The 21,977-nt window shown below is 49.7% G+C and overlaps 1 protein-coding gene across 2 annotated transcripts in view; it reads left to right on the forward strand.

Moving 5' to 3' along the window:
• LOC138249663 (zinc finger protein 585A-like) overlaps positions 1-21,977 on the forward strand; it is a 67,687-nt gene that overhangs the window by 16,830 nt on the left and 28,880 nt on the right. For both annotated transcript variants that reach the window (XM_069203658.1, XM_069203750.1), the window contains exon 3: positions 3,668-3,781. In XM_069203658.1, the coding sequence (XP_069059759.1) occupies positions 3,668-3,781 (114 nt within the window). The remainder of the gene's footprint in view (positions 1-3,667; positions 3,782-21,977) is intronic.

Genomic DNA, 21,977 nt, shown 5'->3' on the forward strand with positions numbered 1-21,977 from the left:
GGATTCTGCAAGAACCACAAGCACCAGCAAAACACTGAAGATGGATTCCTGGACCTGAGGACCTGTAAAGGAAGGGGACCAAGTCCAAGAGTCACGCAAGTGTCCGGGATGCCAGGAGCCCACTAAACCCCGGATGAAGGTGCAAAAGGGCTGCCTCCGGGTGGAACCAACGGAAGGTGCCAGGAACTTCCCCTTTGGTGAGGAGATGTCCCACGGCATGCTGGAGGTTGCAGAAGTGTTTCCACGCAGAAATACCGCAAACAAGCCTTGCTAGCTGCAAGAGTCGCGGTTGAGGATTTTGGGTGCTGCTGGGGACCAGGAATGACCAGGATGTCGCCCCTTGGAGGAGGAGACCGAGGGCGCTCAGCAACTCCTAGAGCCCCCGCAGAAGCAGGCAGCACCCGCAGAAGTACTGGAACAGGCACTTGGAAGATCTGAGTTGAGCGAGTTGGGCAATGCAGGACGGAGTGCTGGGGACCCAGGCTAGGCTGTGCACAAAGGAAGTCCTGGAAAAGTGCACAGAAGCCGGAGCAGCTGCAAATCACACAATACACAGGTTTGCTGTCTGGCGTGGGGAGGCAAGGACTTACCTCCACCAAATTTGGACAGAAGGGCCACTGGACTGTGGGAGACACTTGGACCCAGCTCCTGTGTTCCAGGGACCACGTTCGTCAGGATGAGAGGGGACCCAGAGGACCGGTAATGCAGACATTTGGTGCCTGCGTTGGCAGGGGGAAGATTCCGTCGACCCACATGAGATTTCTTCTTGGCTTCCAGTGCAGGGAGAAGGCAGACAGCCCTCAGAGCATGCACCACCTGGAAACAGTTGAGAAAGCCGGCAGGATGAGGCACTACACTGTTGGTGGTAGTCGTCTTGCTACTTTTTTGTGGTTTTGCAGGCGTCCTGGAGCAGTCAGCGGTCGATCCTTGGCAGAAGTCGAGGAGGGAAGTGCAGAGGAAGTCTGGTGAGCTCTTGCATTCGTTATCTGAGGAATAGCCCAGAGGAGAGACCCTAAATAGCTAAAAAAGGAGGTTTGGCTACTAAGAAAGGAGGCTTGGCTACTGAAAGAGTTAAACACCTATCAGGAAGGGTCTCTGACGTCACCTGCTGGCTCTGGCCACTCAGAGCTGTCCATTGTGCCCCAACACCTCTGAATCCAAGATGTCAGAGGTCTGGAACACACTGGAGGAGCTCTGGGCACCTCCCCTGGGAGGTAATGGTCAGGGGAGTGGTCACTCCCCTTTCCTTTGTCCAGTTTCGCGACAGAGCAGGGCTGGGGGATCCCTGAACCGGTGTAGACTGGCTCATGCAGAGATGGGCACCATCTGTGCCCATCAAAGCATTTCCAGAGGCTGGGGGAGGCTACTCCTCACCAGCCCTTCACACCTATTTCCAAAGGGAGAGGGTGTAACACCCTCTCTCAGAGGAAATCCTTTGTTCTGCCTTCCTGGGACCAGGCTGCCCCGGCCCCCTGGGGGCAGAATCCTGTCTGAGGGGTTGGCAGCAGCAGCAGCTGCAGTGGAGACCCCGGAAAGGCAGTTTGGCAGTACCCGGGTTCTGTGCTAGAGACCCAGGGATGCATGGAATTGTCACCCCAATACCAGAATGGTATTGGGGTGACAATTCCATGATCCTAGACATGTTACATGGCCATGTTCGGAGTTACCATTGTGACGCTACATATAGGTAGTGACCTATATGTAGTGCACGCGTGTAATGGTGTCCCCGCACTCACAAAGTCCAGGGAATTTGCCCTGAACAATGTAGGGGCACCTTGGCTAGTGCCAGGGTGCCCACACACTAAGTAACTTGGCACCTAACCTTCACCAAGTGAGGGTTAGACATATAGGTGACTTATAAGTTACTTATGTGCAGTGAAAATGGCTGTGAAATAAAGTGGACATTATTTCACTCAGGCTGCAGTGGCAATCCTGTGTAAGAATTGTCTGAGCTCCCTATGGGTGGCAAAAGAAATGCTGCAGCCCATAGGGATCTCTTGGAACCCCAATACCCTTGGTACCTAGGTACCATATACAAGGGAATTATAAGGGTGTTCCAGTATGCCAATGAGAATTGGTGAAGATAGTCACTAGCCTGCAGTAACAATTGTGAAAGCAGAGAGAGCATAAACACGGAGGTTCTGATTAGCAGAGCCTCAGTGATACAGTTAGGCACTACTCAGGGAACACATACAGGGCATACATTATGAGCACTGCGGTCCTGCCTGGCTGGATCCCAGTGACACACAGGCAAAAACAAACATACATACAGTGAAAATGGGGGTAACATGCCAGGCAAGATGGTACTTTCGTACACTCCGTCATCTCTGTGGGGCTTTCAGGTCAGCAGTCCTTTCTTCAGGTTGCAGGAATCTGGTTTCCTGGGTTCAGGGTCACCCCTAAATACTAAATTTAGGGGTGTGTTTAGGTCTGGGGGGCAGTAGCCAATGGCTACTGGCCTTCAGGGTGGCTACACCCTCTTTGTGCCTCCTCACTGTGGGGAGAGAGACACATCCCTAATCGTATTGGGGGGAATCCTCCAAAGCAAGATGGAGGATTTCCTAAGGCAGGGGTCACCTCAGCTCAGGACACCAAAGGGGCTGTCCCGGCTTGAGGGTGACTCCTTGTTTTTCTCATTATCTCCTCCGGACTTGCCGCCAAAAGTGGGGGCTGTGTCTGGGGGGCGGGCATCTCCACTAGCTGGAGTGCCCTGGGGCATTGTAACACAAAGCCTGAGCCTTTGAAGCTCACTGCTAGGTGTTACAGTTGCTGTAGCGGGGGTGTGAAGCACCTTCACCCAATGCAGGCTTTGTTTCTGGCCGCAGAGAGCACAAAGGCCATCACCCCATGGGATCAGAAACTCGTCTCTCAGTGGTAGGCTGGCACAGACATGTCCGTCCTGCACTGAAGAATTGGGTAAAACACTGGGGGCATCTCTAAGATGCCCTCTGTGTGCATTTTGTAATAAATTCAGAATTGGCTTCAGTGTGGGTTTATTATTCTGGGAAGTTTGATACCAAATTTCAGTGTAGCCATTATGGAAATGGCAGTGTGCAAGTTTTAGGTGAGGGCTCCCTTATGGTGGAACAACACATGCTGCAGCCCTTAGGGACCTTTCCTGGTCACAGGGCCCTTGGTACCTTTTACAAGGGACTTATCTGTGTGCCAGGGGTGTGCCAATTGTGGAAACAATGGTAAATTTTTAGTGAAAGAACACTGGTGCTGGGGCCTGGTTAGCAGGGTCCCAGCACACTTCTTAGTCAAGCCAGCATCAATATCAGGTACGAAGTGGGGGGTAATTGCAACAGGGAGCCATTTTCCTACATACCCCATGCCCTAGGTAAGGGGGGGTGCCATTTACTAGGGACTCCCAGTGGCATCTAAAGGTTTGCCAGTTGGGGAAAAGTTTTGGGGGAAGAGATCTGGCACTGGGGACCTCTTTAGCAGGGACCCAGTGCACATTCAGTTGAAATTGCACCAGAAACCAGGCAAAACGGGTGGGGTGGGGATGACCATGTCAGAAGAGGCATTTTCCTACAACCCCCCAGTATATTGATTCCATTTTGACTTCTGGTGACCTTTTGCAGTGTCCTGTGTTCAGCAACAGACCAAAATCTCGTTCCCAGAGTAAGTTTTACATAATAATGTGACTTCTTTCTTTCCACAGAAAACAACCCGGAGGCTATGAAGGTATTGACGGAAAATCCCTATCCGTGCAGAATTTGTGCAAAGAGCTTTCGCTATGCTTCTTCTCTTCGGTGGCACCGGACAACCCACACAGGTTTGTTTACTTAACGTAAAATGTATCCAGGAACTTATACTCCAAGCGTAATACTGATCTCTTTCGTCCAAACTCCTTCAGACTCCTCGGATGCGAGTACCAAAAATTGCGACACTTGAAGCCCATACGTGCTGCTGTACCTTTCTGTACCCAGGCCCTGCCCACGTTACCCACTGTTCATTTCTCTGCTTTCTGAAGACTCCCACCCCTCTGCCATTTCTGCAACCTCCAGAGTGCAAGTCATTTTATTGTTTGTTCTTTGGTCTTTTTTCCCGTGAATATGAGTCAGCAGCAGCTGTAAGAATTGAACGTGGACACTGCTCCTTAAAGGGAAGTTTCCATCAGTTGTCCGTTGCAACGGCAGGCGCCTCAGTTCTTTTTCTGACTCCTGTGTGAAAGTTCCTTGAACTTTGGGCTCTCTTTCTGTTCATATTTTTGGCAGAGCTTTTGTATCGGGAAATGTAGTTTTTCAAATACACTTTAAAAAGCAGAAGCATTTTAAACAATATTTAGATCGAAACCTACCAGACAGCGCAGCTGTTAGACATGGTGGGGACGTTCAGAAAACTTCCCTGGGAATGCTTTCCGCCTGTTGCTTACCATTGGCCTTTTGGTTTGTAACTCACATTTTCTGGCTTTCAATTTGCTGGCTTTATGCTTTTTAGGCTGTCCAAGTTCAGTTTGTCCCTTCCCTTGCCTGAGCCCTGTTTGCTGTATCCTTCCAAGACCTCACTTTCTGTAAACAGGCCTTTAAATCTTGTTTTAATCCTGTCAACTTTGCTGTGCATTTAAAGACAAAGGTTAAATGTCAGGCTCCGTCTTCCAAGGGAGCTTGGTGTTAACATTTTATTCTGTGACTTCAAAGTGAGAGTGTTGGTTCGAAAGCACAAGGAATGCAGATTACTGTCCCCGTGGAGCCCACTAGGGCCCCTCCTGTGGTCCGGTTTGCGAGGCTGTAACATAACCCTTAGAACAGGCCTGCAGGGAGGAGGTGCATGCACTTCCTGTGGCAACAGATATTTATGGTGCGAATCTTCTACCAAAGCACTGTTGGCTTTTGATTAACCTGACACTCTAATGTCTTATGATCTTTCTGTTTACAGCCAGCGAGTCAGAGTTCCAAACCCTTTTAATAACAACACGCATTGGCAAGCTGAAAGGTGTACCCTACACAACTACACTTAATGAGCAATCGCCTCAGTATGTGCGACACGTGCAGTAGCACCGTGCCATAAACACCCAGACACAGGTCCAGTCTAGGTCACTCCGCTTTGCACCACTCTACTCTATGCTAGTGCACTATACACCAGTCCAGCCTAGGCCACTCCACTCTACTCTGCTCCACTCTACGCTAGTGCACTATACACCAGTCCACTCTAGGCCACTCCACTCCACTCTACTCTATGCTAGTGCACTATACACCGGTCCAGTCTAGGCCACTCCACTCTACTCTATGCTAGTGCACTATACACCAGTCCAGTCTAGGCATCTCCACTCTACTCTATGCTAGTGCACTATACACCAGTCCAGTCTAGGCCACTCCTCTCTACTCTATGCTAGTGCACTATACACCGGTCCAGTCTAGGCCTCTCGTCTCTACTCTATGCTAGTGCACTATAAACCAATCTAGTCTATGCCACTCCACTGTACTCTATGCTAGTGCACTATACACCAGTCCAGTCTAGGACACTCCACTCTACACTAGTGCACTATTGTAGGAAGTTGGCTCTGTATGCACTATTTCAAAGTAAGAAATAGTGTGCACAGAGTCCAAGGGTTCCCCTTAGAGGTAAGATAGTGGCAAAAGTAGATAATTCTAATACTCTATGTTGTGGTATTGTGGTCGAGCTGTAGGCTTAGCAGAGGGTAGTGTTAAGCATTTGTTGTACACACAGGGGCAATAAATGAGGAACACACAATCAAAGACTTACTCCAGGCCAATAGGTTTTTATATTGAAAAATATCTTTTATTTTAAGAACCACAGGTTCAAGATCTACAGTAAACACTTTAACTATAAGGTACTTCACTTAGATACTTTAGGAACTTTGAATAAAAACAATATTATGTACAGTCTTTGTAAAAATGGCAATAAGTTCCTGGGGGAGATAAGTAAAGGTTAGATTAGGAGGGAAGTCTCAGTTCTGGGTTATAGGCAGCCCACCGTTGGGGGTTCAAGGCAACCCCAAAGTTACCACACCAGCAGCTCAGGGCCGGTCAGGTGCAGAGGTCAACGAGGTGCCCAAAACACATAGGCTCCTATGGAGAACAGGGGTGCTCCAGTTCCAGTCTGCCAGCAGGTAAGTACCTGCGTCCTCGGGGGCAGACCAGGGGGGTTTTGTAGAGCACTGGGGGACACACAAGTAGGCACACAAAACACACCTTCAGTGGGACAGGGGCGGCTGGGTGCAGTGTGCAATGCAGGCGTCGGGTTTCAGGTAGGAAACAATAGGGGGACCCAGGGGTCCCTCTAGCGGTGCAGGCAGGCACGGGGGGGCTTCTCGGACAGCCACCAACTGGGCTAGGCAGAGGGTCGCCTGGGGGTCACTCCTGCGTCGAAGTTCGGTTCCTTCAGGTCCTGGAGGCTGCGGGTGCAGTGTTGGTTCCAGGCATCGGGTCCCTTGTTACAGGCAGTCGCAGTCAGGGGGAGCCTCTGGATTCTCTCTGCCGGCGTCGCTTTGGGGGCTTAGGGGGGTCGTCTCTCGTTACTCACAGGCTCGCAGTCGCCGGGGAGTCCTCCCTGAGGTGTTTGTTCTGTGTTGTATCTTCCCCTGGGAGAGCCATGTGGCCCCTCATTAATCATCCTTCGTTCTACCCTGCCCGCCTCCCGTTTTATCCCTCGGCGTCTGTAAGGGGTACTGACTGTGTACCAGAATGGTGGAATGTATATGGGTATGGTGGGTCTGTATAGGGGTGTCAGGTCCAATGAGCTCTCTTGCTCTAGATTCGCGGCATCGCTGATTCAACAATGTTGGATCGCTCTTATCTGCATATAGCGCAGGAATTGGCCCCAAACTAGGTGATACTGTCCCTGTAATTTCTTGAAGGTCAACTAACCTTGTTCATTTCTTAGATGTCTTGAGTTTTGAGATACCTAGTAAGTTCCATTGCCTATGTCCCTCCATCCTGCACCCGAGCAGCGGGCTCCCATAATGACGTCTCGAGAGTCAATATATCTGCCCTTCTTACGTAGCTTCTGCTGCCAAGTCTGTCCCACAACCACAGTGGGCTCTGGAAGTTGCCTGACCCTGTTTAGTGCATGCAGCCGCCACTCATAGCCCCTCGGGTCTATGGCCCGTCGATCTGCCAAAAGGGATGGTTCCAGTTGGACCGCAAAAGATCAGTCACTAAACACAAATATTTGGGGCGCCCAATAGTTCAGGCGCAAGTTAGGGAGCGCGGTTTCCCCCCTAGTCAGAGTAGAGAGTACTATATGGGTGTTACCCCTGTTTCAAAGTAAGCATCAAAGTTCAGCACCCCCCCCCACCCCCGCCCACAGGAAGTGGTCGGGGTTCTCGAATGGTGTGTTTTGTAAAACATAGAGGAACTTGGGGAGGCAAATCATTTTAAATAGCACAGCTCTGCCTAGTAGTAAGAGGTGTGGGTGGTGCTAGTGTGCTCATCCCTTTAAAAATTCGCCAGAATCCGACCTAAATTTTCTTGTGAAATATACTAAGGTCGGCCGTCCCATAGATACCCAGGTAAGTGAAACCCACCTACTCCCACATCAGTGGGCAAGACCACCTGATCTGTGGCCGCCAGGGCGAGTTGGGATATAAAATAGATTTTTCCCAGTTGATCCTAATGCCCAAAAAGGACCCAAAGAATCTCCAGAACTCGTGGAAGGGAGGCATTTGGGTCAGACAGATAAAGTAATATGTCATTGGCGTAGAGAGAATGAACATCTTCGCAGCCGCCGTCCTGTCGAAAAACTCTTGTTCCAGTTCGCCACTGGCTCCATAACCATCGCGTATAGGAGGGAATTAGGAGGCAACCCTGTTGGGGGCCTCGACCTGAGTCAGACTCCTCTGTTAGAGTGCAATTAACTCTAACCCTTGCCTTGGGTTGCAATAGAGCAGGTGCGCCCAGGCCAGGAATGAGGGCCTGAAATGCATCCTCTCCAGGAGGGTCATAGGATAGAGCCATTCCACAGAATCAAAAGTGTTCTCGGCGTCCAGCGCCAGTTTACAGCCAGTTCCCTCATCATGTCTCTACGAGCCTATTCTTCATATAAATTTGAGTCCAAAGATTTGAAACATAATTTTAACTTCAATACAATCAGCCTTCGATCTGAAGTCAAAAGTTCCTCATCACATTCTGAAGAGGTGTCAATTATTTCCATCAATTCATTGATTTCAACTCAAAATTCACCGCTGAGATTAATTGATTCAACACAGCCAAAATTTGTCAAATGTTTCCATCAATTCATTAATCTCAACAAAAAATTCACCACTGATATTAACTAAATTAGCACAGCTGTGAAATATAAAACATCACAAATCGTAATGTATCCATTGATTCTGGATAAACATTCTAAACTACAGAAATATTCAAACTAAACCATTGTTTATCTAGAGCCTAGTGTAAATAAATCAACACTCGTTCCAACGTAATTTTCTTAGTCCTAAAGGAGCACATCATGAAGTCCTAATAATTATATTTACAAATAAATCTTCACATCACATCCTACAGACACTGTGAAAAGAGAACATTTTAAACGACCTCTTAATGTTTATATTCAGGGTCCACCATGGAAGAGGAATCGAACACAGTTCCTCTTGTAACAGCTCTGTATGTAACTGAAGGGCTTCCGGGGATCTGCGGTCTCCCTCTCCCTGAGTCCAATGGTCGGCTTCAACCATTCTGTTGGCGAGAGGCGAGGGTGGGTCCCGCGCCAAGATGGGATAAGAGGGCTCCCCATATGTCTCTGAGGAGAGATCGTGGGGGCATTATGTAGGAAGTTGGCTGTGTATGTACTATCTCAAAGTAAGAAACAGCCTGCACAGAGTCCAAGGTTTCCCCTTAGAGGTAAGATAGTGGCAAAAAGCGATAATTCTAATGCTCTATTTGTGGTAGTGTGGTCGAGCAGTAGGCTTATCAAAGGAGTAGTGTTAAGCATTTGTTGTACATCCACAGGCAATAAATGAGGAACACACACTCAAAGACTTAACGCCAGGCCAATAGTTTTTATATAGAAAAATATATTTTCTTAATTTATTTTAGAACCACAAGATTCAAGATTTGAGGTAAGTAAAATAAAATAAAATGCAAGGTACTTTTCACAGGTAAGTATAGAACTTTGATTTAAAACAGTAGTACACACAGTTTTGGTTAAAATGACAATAAGCTATTTTAAAAGTGGACAGAGCAAACATCAACAGTTCCTGGGGGAGGCAAGTTTGGTTAGTTTTTGCAGGTAAGTAAAGCACTTACACAGTCATACTCCTGGGCAAAGGGAGCCCACTGTTGGGGGTTCAAGGCAACCCCAAAGCCACAGCACCAGCAACACAGGGCCGGTCAGGTGCAGAGGTCAAAGGAGGGCCCAAAACACATAGGCGCCTATGGAGAACAGGGGTGCTCTGGTTCCAGTCTGCTAGGAGGTAAGTACCTGCGTCCTCGGGGAGCAGACCCAGGGGTTTTGTAGAGCATTGGGGGTGACAAACACAAGCCCACAAAACACTCCCTTAGCGGCACAGGGGCGGCCGGGTGCAGTGTGCAAAGTAGGTGTCAGGTTTGTCAAAGAAAACAATGGAGGGACCCAGGGGTCACTCTGGCGATGCAGGCGGGGCACAGGGGGGCTTCTCGGGTCAGCCACCGACTGGGCTAGGATGAGGGCCGCCCATGAGGAACTCTTCATCCGCCTGCTGGCAAAAAAGGCTCTGGCGTGACTGAGAGTCAGAAGGCAGTGCTCAGCACATGGCTTATTCATCAATTCATACTGAACAGAAGCATGTCCAAGACTACTACTTTGAAAGGCATGAAGAGCTCAGTGAGGTAGTGACTACACCCCTCAGTGGTAGTATCAGTAGCCACAAGCGTTGAGATCTTAGCATGGCTCTAGAGAGACCAACAACTATCGGGTCAGAAGTAAAGCTTCAGTGAGGCAATGATTCACACACTCCCCCTCCCTTGGTCACGAGACTTGAGGCAAATCATATTGGAAGTGCAAAGCATGAGCAATAGCTGAGGGGGGCTAAGCATTGTGTAAAATGGTTTGTAAGTCGTTTAAAGATCCCACATCCTGCTATTCCGTAAAAATAAAGTATGCATTTACTAGTAAAATGGACATTATACCAACATCCCACTGACAATCCATGTGATAGACTCAGTTGCAGGCAATTAACACGGCAAAGCACTTCCTGGTGCAACGTAAGAGTCAAACCCACAAATCCTGACCCGCTCTAAGAAGTGCAATCTCCACATCACTTCAGTAACCCCACAGCACAGGGTCTGCAGGTGGGGATCGCCAGGGTCCTGGTCTAGGCCAATGCGAGTAACCACCCAGAATCCTTGAGTAGCAGGAGATTGATTCGCAGGCAGTAAACAGCTTTGCCGTAAGGAGCATCACCTGCTGGTTGATGACTGGCTGCGGGTAGGGCAGTAGTAGTGTAGAGGACGTGATTGGATCCTTAATGTGACCTATTGGTTCTCAAGGGAAGCAAGCATCCCACGCAGGCTTGTAGTAGAGACCTCACAGGGGTCTTACTAATCACACACACGGAGGGTGGAGGTGTGGGTGGGAAGATCTCTTACTGTATGGGAGGTGCAAAGTGACTATCACATTAGTGTAAAGGGAAAGAATGTTAAGTATCCTAGTGTAAGGAAATGCCTCCTTGGCATGGTTACCCCCTGACCTTTTGCCTTTGCTGATGCCGAGTTTTGATTGAAAATGTGCTGGGACCCTGCTAACCAGGCCCCAGCACCAGTGTTCTTTCCCTAAACTGTACCTTTGCTTCCACAGTTGGCACAGCCCTGGCACTCAGATAAGTCCCTTGTAACTGGTACCCCTGGTACGAAGGACCCTAATGCCAGGGAAGGTCTCTAAGGGCTGCAGCATGTCTTATGCCACCCTGGGGACCCCTCACTCAGCACATGCACACTGCTTCACAGCTTGTGTGTACTGGTGGGGAGAAAAAGAATAAGTCGACATGGCCCTCCCCTCAGAGTGCCATGCCAACCTCACACTGCCTGTGGCATAGCTAAGTCATCCCTCTAGCAGGCCTTACAGCCCTAAGGCAGGGTGCACTATACCACAGGTGAGGGCATATGTGCATGAGCACTATGCCCCTACAGTGTCTAAGCCAAACCTTAGACATTGTAAGTGCAGGGTAGCCATAAGAGTATATGGTCTGCGAGTTTGTAAAACACAAACTCCACAGTTCCATAATGGCTACACTGAAATCTGGGAAGATTGGTATCAAACGTCTTAGCACAATAAATGCACACTGATGCCAGTGTTGGATTTATTGTAACATGCACCCACAGGGCATCTTAGAGATGCCCCCTGAATACCAACCCGACTTCTAGTGTGGGGATGACCTGTTTCTGCCAGCCTGCCACAACCAGACGAGTTACTGACCACATGGGGAAGAGTGCCTTTGTCACTCTGTGGCCAGGAGCAAAACCTGTACTGGGTGGAAGTGCTTCTCACCTCCCCCTGCAGGAACTGTAACACCTGGAGGTGAGCCTCAAAGGCTCACACCCTTTGTTACAGCGCCACATGGCATCCCAGCTAGTGGAGATGCCCGCTCCTCCAGCCACTTCTGGCGGCAAGGCTAGAGGAGATAATTACGAAAACAAGGAGGAGTCACCCACCAGTCAGGACAGCTTCTAAGGTGCCCTGAGCCGAGGTGACCTCTGCCTTTAGAAATCCTCCATCTTAGTTTTGGAGGATTCCCCCAATAGGATTAGGGATGTGCCCCCCTCCTCACAGGGAGGAGGCTCAAAGAGGGTGTAGCCACCCTCCAGGACAGTAGCCATTGGCTACTGCCCTCCCAGACCTAAACACACCCCTAAATTTAGTATTTAGGGGCACCCAAGAACCCAGGAAATCAGATTCCTGCAACCTGAACTAAAGAAGAAGGACTGCTGACCTACAAGCCTGCAGAGACAACGGAAGACGACAACTGCTTTGGCTCCAGCCCTACCGGCCTGTCTCCTGACTCGAAAACCTGCAACCAGCGACGCATCCAACAGGGACCAGCGACCTATGAAGCCTCAGAGGACTGCCCTGACCCCCAGGACCAAGAAACTCCTGTGAGAAGCGGCTCTGCCCAACAATCTGCAACAAACTTGCAACTTTTCTACAACTTTAAAGACGTCACTCTTCCTGCCGGAAGCGTGAGACTTCACACTCTGCACCCGACGCCCCCGGCTCGAGATCCAGAGAACCAACACCACAGGGATGACTCCCCGGCGACTGCGACCCCGTGAGTAGCCCAAGACGACCCCCTGGACCCCCACAGCGACGCCTGCAGAGAGATTCCAGACCCCTGGCCGAGATTGCCTGTAACAAGGGACCCGATGCCTGGACCAAGCACTGCACCTGCAGCCCCCAGGACCTGAAGGAACTGAACCTCAGTGCATGAGTGACCCCCAGGCAGCCCTCTGCTTAGCCCAGGTGGTGGCTGGCCCAAGAAACCCCCCCTGTGCCTGCCTGCACTGCTAGAGTGACCCCCGGGTCCCTCTATTGTTTCCTACCTGAAACCCGATGCCTGCTTTGCACACTGCACCCGGCCGCTACTGTGCCGCTAAAGGTGTGTTTTGTGTGCCTACTTGTGTCCCCCCCCCCCCCAGTGCTCTACAAAACCCCCCTGGTCTGCCCCCGAGGACACGGGTACTTACCTACTGGCAGACCGGAACCGGAGCACCCCTTTTCTCATAGGCGCCTATCTGTTTTGGGCACCACTTTGACCTCTGCACCTGACCGGCCCTGCGCTGCTGGTGTGGTAACTTAAGGGGTTGCCTTGAACCCCCAAAGGTGGGATGCCTATGCCCAGGAACTGAGACTTGTAAGTGTCTTACTTACCTCACAATCTAACTAATATGTACACCCCCCCCCCAAGAACTGTTGATTTTTGCACTGTGTCAACTTTTAAAATAGCTTATTGCCATTTTAACAAAAACTGTATATGTTATTGCTCTATTTCAAAGTTCCTAACTTACCTGTGTGGAGTACCTTGCATTTTATGTATTTACTTCAAATCTTGAACTTGTGGTTCTAAAAATAAATTAAGAAAATATATTTTTCTATATAAAAACCTATTGGCCTGGAATTGTCTTTGAGTGTGTGTTCCTCATTTATTGCCTGTGTGTGTACAACAAATGCTTAACACTACCCTCTGATAAGCCTACTGCTCGACCACACTACCACAAAATAGAGCATTAGTATTATCTCTTTTTGCCACTATCTTACCTCTAAGGGGAACCCTTGGACTCTGTGCACCGGGGGGGACACAAGTTAGCACAGAAAGTACACCCTCAGCAGCACGGGGGCGGCCGGGTGCAGTGTGCAAACACACGTCGGGTTTTCAATTGGAATCAATGGGAGACCAAGGGGTCTCTTCAGCGATGCAGGCAGGCAAGGGGGGGGTCCTAGGGTAGCCACCACCTGGGCAAGGGAGAGGGCCTCTGGAGTTCCGATCTTTCAGGTCCTGGGGGCTGCGGGTGCAGAGTCTTTTCCAGGCGTCGGGATCTGGGAGTCAGGCAGTCGCGGTCAGGGGGAGCCTCGGGATTCCCTCTGCAGGCGTCGCTGTGAGGGCTCAGGGGGGCAACTCTGGCTACTCACGGTCTCGTAGTCGCCGGGGAGTCCTCCCTGAAGTGTTGTTTCTCCACAAGTCGAGCCGGGGGCGTCGGGAGTTGCAAGTCTCACGCTTCCGGCGGGAAACGCAGTTGTCTTTAAGTTGCTCCTTTGGAAACAAAGTTGCAGTCTTTGGTGAACAGGGCCGCTGTTCTCAGGAGTTTCTTGGTCCTTCTAGAGCAGGGCAGTCCTCTGAGGATTCAGAGGTCGCTGGTCCTGGGGAAAGCGTCGCTGGCGCAGTGTCTTTAGAAGGGGGGAGACAGGCCGGTAGAGCTGGGGCCAAAGCAGTTGGTGTCTCCGTCTTCTCTGCAGGGTTTTTCAGCTCAGCCGTCCTCTTCTTCTTAGGTTGCAGGAATCTGAGTTCCTAGGTTCAGGGGGTGCCCTAAATACAGAATTTAGGGGTGTGTTTAGGTCAGGGAGGGCAGTAGCCAATGGCTACTAGCCCTGAGGGTGGCTACACCCTCTTTGTGCTTCCTCCCAAGGGGAGGGGGTCACATTCCTATCCCTATTGGGGGGATCCTCCATCTGCAAGATGGAGGATTCCTAAAAGTCAGAGTCACTTCAGCTCAGGTTGCCTTAGGGGCTGTCCTGACTGGCCAGTGACTCCTCCTTGTTTTTCTCATTATCTCCTCCGGCCTTGCCGCCAAAAGTGGGGCCGTGGCCGGAGGGGGCGGGCAACTCCACTAGCTGGAATTCCCTGTGGTGCTGTAACAAAGGGGGTGAGCCTTTGAGGCTCACCGCCAGGTGTTACAGCTCCTGCAAGGGGGAGGTGATAAGCATCTCCACCCAGTGCAGGCTTTGTTACTAGCCACAGAGTGACAAAGGCACTCTCCCCATGTGGCCAGCAACATGTCTCGAGTGTGGCAGGCTGCTAAAACCAGTCAGCCTACACGGGTAGTTGGTTAAGGTTTCAGGGGGCACCTCTAAGGTGCCCTCTTGGGTGTATTTTACAATAAAATGTACACTGGCATCAATGTGCATTTATTGTGCTGAGAAGTTTGATACCAAACTTCCCAGTTTTCAGTGTAGCCATTATGGTGCTGTGGAGTTCGTGTATGACAGACTCCCAGACCATATACTCTTATGGCTACCCTGCACTTACAATGTCTAAGGTTTTGCTTAGACACTGTAGGGGCACAGTGCTCATGCACTGATGCCCTCACCTATGGTATAGTGCACCCTGCCTTAGGGCTGTAAGGCCTGCTAGAGGGGTGACTTATCTATACTGCATAGGCAGTGTGAGGTTGGCATGGCACCCTGAGGGGAGTGCCATGTCGACTTACTCGTTTTGTCCTCACCAGCACACACAAGCTAGCAAGCAGTGTGTCTGTGCTGAGTGAGGGGTCCCCAGGGTGGACTAAGATATGCTGCAGCCCTTAGAGACCTTCCCTGGCATCAGGGCGCTTGGTACCAGGGGTACCAGTTACAAGGGACTTACCTGGATGCCAGGGTGTGCCAATTGTGTAACAAAAGTACAGGTTAGGGAAAGAACACTGATGCTGGGGCCTGGTTAGCAGGCCTCAGCACACTTTCAAATCAAAACATAGCATCAGCAAAGGCAAAAAGTCAGGGGGCAACCATCCCAAGGAGGCATTTCCTTACACAACCCCCCCCCCCCAAACGAAAGAGGATGAGACTAACCTTTCCCAAGAGAGTGTTAATTTTCTAAGTGGAAGAACCTAGAAAGGCCATCTGCATTGGCATGGACAGTACCAGGTCTGTGTTCCACTATAAAGTCCATTCCCTGTAGGGAGATGGACCACCTCAACAGTTTGGGATTTTCACCTTTCATTTGCATCAGCCATCCGAGAGGTCTGTGGTCAGTTTGAACTACAAAGTGAGTACCAAAGAGGTATGGTCTCAGCTTCTTCAGGGACCAAACCACAGCAAAGGCCTCCCTCCCAATGGCACTCCAACGCTGTTCCCTGGGGAGTAACCTCCTGCTAATGAAAGCAACAGGCTGGTCAAGGCCATCATCATTTGTTTGGGACAAAACTGCCCCTATCCCATGTTCAGAGGCATCTGTCTGCACAATGAACTGCTTGGAGTAATCTGGAGCTTTTAGAACTGGTGCTGTGCACATTGCTTGTTTCAGGGTGTCAAAGGCCTGTTGGCATTCTACAGTCCAGTTTACCTTCTTGGGCATTTTCTTGGAGGTAAGTTCTGTGAGGGCTGTTACTATGGATCCATATCCCTTCACAAACCTCCTGTAATACCCAGTCAAGCCAAGGAATGCCCTGACTGGAGTCTGGGTTTTTGGAGCTGCCCAGTCCAGAATAGTCTGGATCTTAGGCTGGAGTGGCTGAACTTGGCCTCCACCTACAAGGTGTCCCAAGTAAACCACAGTTCCCTGCCCTATCTGGCATTTGGATGCCTTGATAGAGAGGCCTGCTGATTGCAGAGCCTTCAAAACCTTCTTCAGGTGGACCAGGTGGTCCTGCCAGTTGGAGCTGAAGACAGCAATATCATCAAGATAAGCTGCACTAAAGGACTCCAAGCCAGCAAGGACTTGATTCACCAACCTTTGGAAGGTGTCAGGGGCATTCTTTAAACCAAAGGGCATAACAGTAAACTGATAGTGCCCATCAGGTGTGGAGAATGCTGTCTTTTCTTTTGCTCCAGGTGCCATTTTGATTTGCCAGTACCCTGTTGTTAAATCAAAGGTACTTAAGAATTTGGCAGCACCTAATTTATCAATCAGTTCATCAGCCCTTGGAATGGGATGGGCATCTGTCTTGGTGACAGAATTTAGTCCTCTGTAGTCCACACAAAACCTCATCTCTCTCTTTCCATCTTTGGTGTGAGGTTTGGGGACTAAGACCACTGGGCTAGCCCAGGGGCTGTCAGAGTGATCAATGACTCCCAATTCCAGCATCTTGTGGACTTCCACCTTGATGCTTTCCTTAACTTGGTCAGACTGTCTGAATATTTTGTTTTTGACAGGCATGCTGTCTCCTGTGTCCACATCATGGGTACACAGGTGTGTCTGGCCAGGGGTTAGGGAAAAGAGCTCAGAAAACTGTTGCAGGACCTTCCTACAGTCAGATTGCTGTTGGCTAGAGAGGGTGTCTGAATAGATCACTCCATCTACTGAGCCATCTTTAGGGTTTGATGAGAGGAGATCAGGGAGAGGTTCACTCTCAGCTTCCTTGTCCTCATCTGTTACTATCAACAGATTCACATCAGCCCTATCATGGAAGAGCTTAAGGCGGTTCACATGGATCACCCTCTTGGGGCTCCTGCTAGTGCCTAGGTCCACCAGGTAGGTGACCTGACTCTTCTTTTCTAGCACTGGGTAAGGGCCACTCCATTTGTCCTGAAGTGCCCTGGGAGCCACAGGCTCCAAAACCCAGACTTTCTGCCCTGGTTGAAATTCAACCATTGCAGCCTTTTGGTCATACCAAAACGTCTGGAGCTGTTGGCTGGCCTCAAGGTTTTTACTTGCCTTTTCCATGTACTCTGCCATCCTTGAACGTAGGCCAAGTACATAGTCCACTATGTCTTGTTTAGGCTCATGAAGAGGTCTCTCCCAGCCTTCTTTCACAAGAGCTAGTGGTCCCCTTACAGGGTGGCCAAACAGAAGTTCAAAGGGTGAGAACCCTACTCCCTTCTGAGGCATCTCCCTGTAAGCGAAAAGCAGACATGGCAAGAGGACATCCCATCTCCTTTTGAGTTTTTCAGGGAGCCCCATGATCATGCCTTTTAATGTCTTGTTGAATCTCTCAACAAGGCCATTAGTTTGTGGATGGTAGGGTGTAGTGAATGTATAAGTCACTCCACACTCATTCCACATGTGTTTCAGGTATGCTGACATGAAGTTGGTACCTCTGTCAGACACCACCTCCTTAGGGAAACCCACTCTGGTAAAGATACCAATGAGGGTCTTGGCTACTGCAGGGGCAGTAGTCGACCTAAGGGGAATAGCTTCAGGGTATCTAGTAGCATGATCCACTACTACTAGTATGTACATATTCCCTGAGGCTGTTGGAGGTTCAAGTGGACCCACTATGTCCACACCCACTCTTTCAAAGGGGACCCCCACCACTGGAAGTGGAATGAGAGGGGCCTTTGGATGTCCACCTGTCTTACCACTGGCTTGACAGGTGGTACAGGAGACACAAAACTCCTTGACTTTCTGGGACATGTTGGGCCAGTAGAAGTGGTTGACTAGTCTCTCCCACGTCTTGGTTTGTCCCAAATGCCCAGCAAGAGGAATATCATGGGCTAAGGTCAGTATGAACTCTCTGAACTCCTGAGGCACTACCACTCTCCTAGTGGCACCAGGTTTGGGATCTCTTGCCTCAGTGTACAGGAGTCCATCTTCCCAATAGACCCTATGTGTTCCAGTTTTCTTGCCATTGGACTCTTCAGCAGCTTGCTGCCTAAGGCCTTCAAGAGAGGGACAGGTTTCTTGCCCCTTACACAACTGCTCCCTGAGGGTCCCCGTGGGCCTAAGAGCTCAACCTGATAAGGTTCTAACTCCATAGGCACAGTTCCCTCAGAGGGCAGAACTTCTTCCTGAGAAGAGAGGTTCTCTTTTTGTTGTTGTGTTGCAGCTGGTTTCCCAGTTGTCTTTCCTTTCCTCTTGGTAGGCTGGGCCCTTTTTCCAGGCTCCAACTCTACTTTTTCACCCTGAGCCTTTCACTGTGCCCTTGTCTTGACATACACCAGTTCAGGGATACCCAGCATGGCTGCATGGGTTTTCAGTTCTACCTCAGCCCATGCTGAGGACTCCAGGTCATTTCCAAGCAAACAGTCTACTGGGATATTTGAGAAGACCACCACCTGTTTCAGGCCATTGACCCCTCCCCAGTCTAAAGTTACCATAGCCATGGGATGTACTTTAGTTTGATTGTCAGCAATGGTGACTGGATAAGTTTGTCCAGCCAGTTATTGACCAGGGGAAACCAGTTTCTCTGTCACCATGGTGACACTGGCACCTGTATCCCTCAGGCCTTCTACATTTGTCCCATTAATTAAGAGCTGCTGCCTGTATTTTTGCATGTTAGGAGGCCAGGCAGCCAGTGTGGCTAAATCCACCCCACCCTCAGAGACTAATGTAGCTTCAGTGTGACACCTGATTTGCTCTGGGCACACTGTTGATCCCACTTGGAGACTAGCCATTCCAGTGTTAGCTGGAGTGGAGTTAGAAGTGGTACTTTTCTTGGGACAGGCCTTGTCTCCAGTTTGGTGTCCAGGCTGATTACAGCTACGACACCAGGCCTTTTTGGGATCAAAGTTTTTACCCTTGTACCCAAAATTGTTTTGTGAAGAGGCTCTGGGCCCACCCTCCTGTGCAGGTTTTTGGGGGCCTGAAGAAGACTCTTTACTATTTTTGTTTTTGGATGTCTCAACACTCTTCCCCTGGGGAGGCTTTGTGACCCCTTTCTTTTGGTCACACCCTGTGGAAGTCTTGGTCACCCTAGTCTTGACCCAGTGGTCCGCCTTCTTTCCCAATTCTTGGGGAGAAATTGGTCCTAGGTCTACCAGATGCTGATGCAGTTTATCATTTGAACAATTACTTAACAGGTGTTCTTTCACAAATAAATTGTACAGCCCATCATAATCATTAACACCACTGCCTTAAATCCAACCATCCAGTGTTTTCACTGAGTAGTCCACAAAATCAACCCAGGTCTGGCTTGAGGTTTTTTGAGCCCCCCTGAATCTAATTCTATACTCCTCAGTGGAAAATCCAAAGCCCTCAATCAGGGTTCCCTTCATGGGGTCATAAGATTCTGCATCATTTCCAGAGAGTGTGAGGAGTCTATCCCTACACTTTCCAGTGAACATTTCCCAAAGGAGAGCACCCCAGTGAGATCTGCTTACTTTTCTGGTTACACAAGCCCTCTCAAAAGCTGTGAACCATTTGGTGATGTCATCACCATCTTCATATTTAGTTGCAATCCCTTTAGGGATTTTCAACATGTCAGGAGAATCTCTGACCCTATTTATGTTGCTGCCACCATTGATGGGACCTAGGCCCCTCTCTTGTCTTTCCCTTTTCAATGGCTACGATCTGTCTTTCCAAAGCCAATCTTTTGGCCATCCTGACTAGCTGGATGTCCTCTTCACTGAGGCTATCCTCAGTGACTTCAGAGGTGCTGGTCCCTCCTGTGAGGGAAGCAGCATCTCTGACTATCACAGTTGGATCAGGGATTGAGGATCCCTGGGTTCCCTAGTTAGGACTGGAAGAGGGGAATTATCATCATCCTCTGGGTTGTCATCCTCAGAGGGGTTGGCTTTTTCAAACTCTGCCAAAAGCTCCTGGAGCTGTTGTTTGGAGGGTCTTGAGCCAATTGTGATTTTCTTTATTTTGCAGAGTGACCTTAGCTCTCTCATCTTAAGATGGAGGTAAGGTGTGAGGTCGAGTTCCTCCACATTCACATCTGCACCAGGCATTGTGTTTCTAAAAGTTGGAATACTTTTTAAGAATCTAAAACTATTTCTAGAACCTAATTCAAACTTTCACAAAACTTTTAAACTCTAAAAGAAATGCTAACAGGGACTAACACAAGGCCCTAGCAGGACTTTTAAAAATTTAGAAAAATAGTTCAAATTGCAAAGATCAATTTCTGATGACAATTTTTGGAACTTGTCGTGTGATCAGGTATTGGCTGAGTAGTCCAGCAAATGCAAAGTCTTGTACCCCACCGCTGATCCACCAATGTAGGAAATTGGCTCTGTATGCACTATTTCAAAGTAAGGAATAGTATGCACAGAGTCCAAGGGTTCCCCTTAGAGGTAAGATAGTGGCAAAAAGAGATAATACTAATGCTCTATTTTGTGGTAGTGTGGTCGAGCAGTAGGCTTATTAAAGGAGTAGTGTTAAGCATTTGTTGTACACACACAGGCAATAAATGAGGAACACACACTCAGCGACAATTCCAGGCCAATAGGTTTTTGTATAGAAAAATATATTTTCTTGGTTTATTTTAAGAACCACAGGTTCACATTTTACATGTAATATCTCAAATGAAAGGTATTGCAGGTAAGTACTTTAGGAACTTTGAATAATCACAATAGCATATATACTTTTGAAATAAATCACATATAGCTATTTTAAAACTAGACACAGTGCAATTTTCACAGTTCCTAGGGGAGGTAAGTATTTGTTAGTTCTTATAGGTAAGTAAACCACCTACGGGGTTCAAGTTTGGGTCCAAGGTAGCCCACCGTTGGGGGTTCAGAGCAACCCCAAAGTTACCACACCAGCAGCTCAGGGCCGGTCAGGTGCAGAGTTCAAAGTGATGCCCAAAACACATAGGCTTCAATGGAGAAGGGGGTGCCCCGGTTCCAGTCTGCCAGCAGGTAAGTACCCTCGTCTTCGGAGGGCAGACCAGGGGGGTTTTGTAGGGCACCGGGGGGGGACACAAGTTAGCACAGAAAGTAAACCCTCAGCAGCACGGGGCGGCCGGGTGCAGTGTGCAAACACACGTCGGGTTTTCAATTGGAATCAATGGGAGACCAAGGGGTCTCTTCAGCGATGCAGGCAAGGGGGGGCGGGGTCCTCGGGGTAGCCACCACCTGGGCAGGGGAGAGGGCCTCCTGGGGGTCACTCCTGCACTGGAGTTCCGATCTTTCAGGTCCTGGGGGCTGCGGGTGCAGAGTCTTTTCCTCTGGATTCCCTCTGCAGGTGTCGCTGTGGGGGCCCGGGGGGACAACTCTGGCTACTCACGGTCTCGTAGTCGCCGGGGAGTCCTCCCTGAAGTGTTGTTTCTCCACAAGTCGAGCCGGGGGCGTTGGGTGCAGAGTTGCAAGTCTCACGCTTCTGGCAGGAAACGCAGTTGTCTTTAAGTTGCTCCTTTGGAAACAAAGTTGCAGTCTTTGGTGAACAGGGCCGCTGTTCTCAGGAGTTTCTTGGTCCTTCTAGAGCAGGGTGGTCCTCTGAGGTTTCAGAGGTCGCTGGTCCTGGGGAAAGCGTCGCTGGAGCAGTGTCTTTAGAAGGGGGGAAACAGACCGGTAGAGCTGGGGCCAAAGCAGTTGGTGTCTCCGTCTTCTCTGCAGGGTTTTTCATCTCAGCAGTCCTCTTCTTCTTAGGTTGCAGGAATCTGAGTTCCTAGGTTCAGGGGGGGCCCTAAATACAGAATTTAGGGGTGTGTTTAGGTCAGGGAGGGCAGTAGCCAATGGCTACTAGCTCTGAGTGTGGCTACACCCTCTTTGTGCCTCCTCCCAAGGGGAGGGGGTCACATTCCTATCCCTATTGGGGGGATCCTCCATCTGCAAGATGGAGGATTCCCAAAAGTCAGAGTCACTTCAGCTCAGGTTGCCTTAGGGGCTGTCCTGACTGGCCAGTGACTCCTCCTTGCTTTTCCCATTATCTCCTCCGGCCTTGCCGCCAAAAGTGGGTCCGTGGCCGGAGGGGGCGGGCAACTCCACTAGCTGGAATGCCCTGTGGT

The sequence above is a fragment of the Pleurodeles waltl genome, chromosome 1_1 (genome assembly GCF_031143425.1).
Source record: "Pleurodeles waltl isolate 20211129_DDA chromosome 1_1, aPleWal1.hap1.20221129, whole genome shotgun sequence".
NCBI classification, from domain to species: Eukaryota; Metazoa; Chordata; class Amphibia; order Caudata; family Salamandridae; genus Pleurodeles; species Pleurodeles waltl.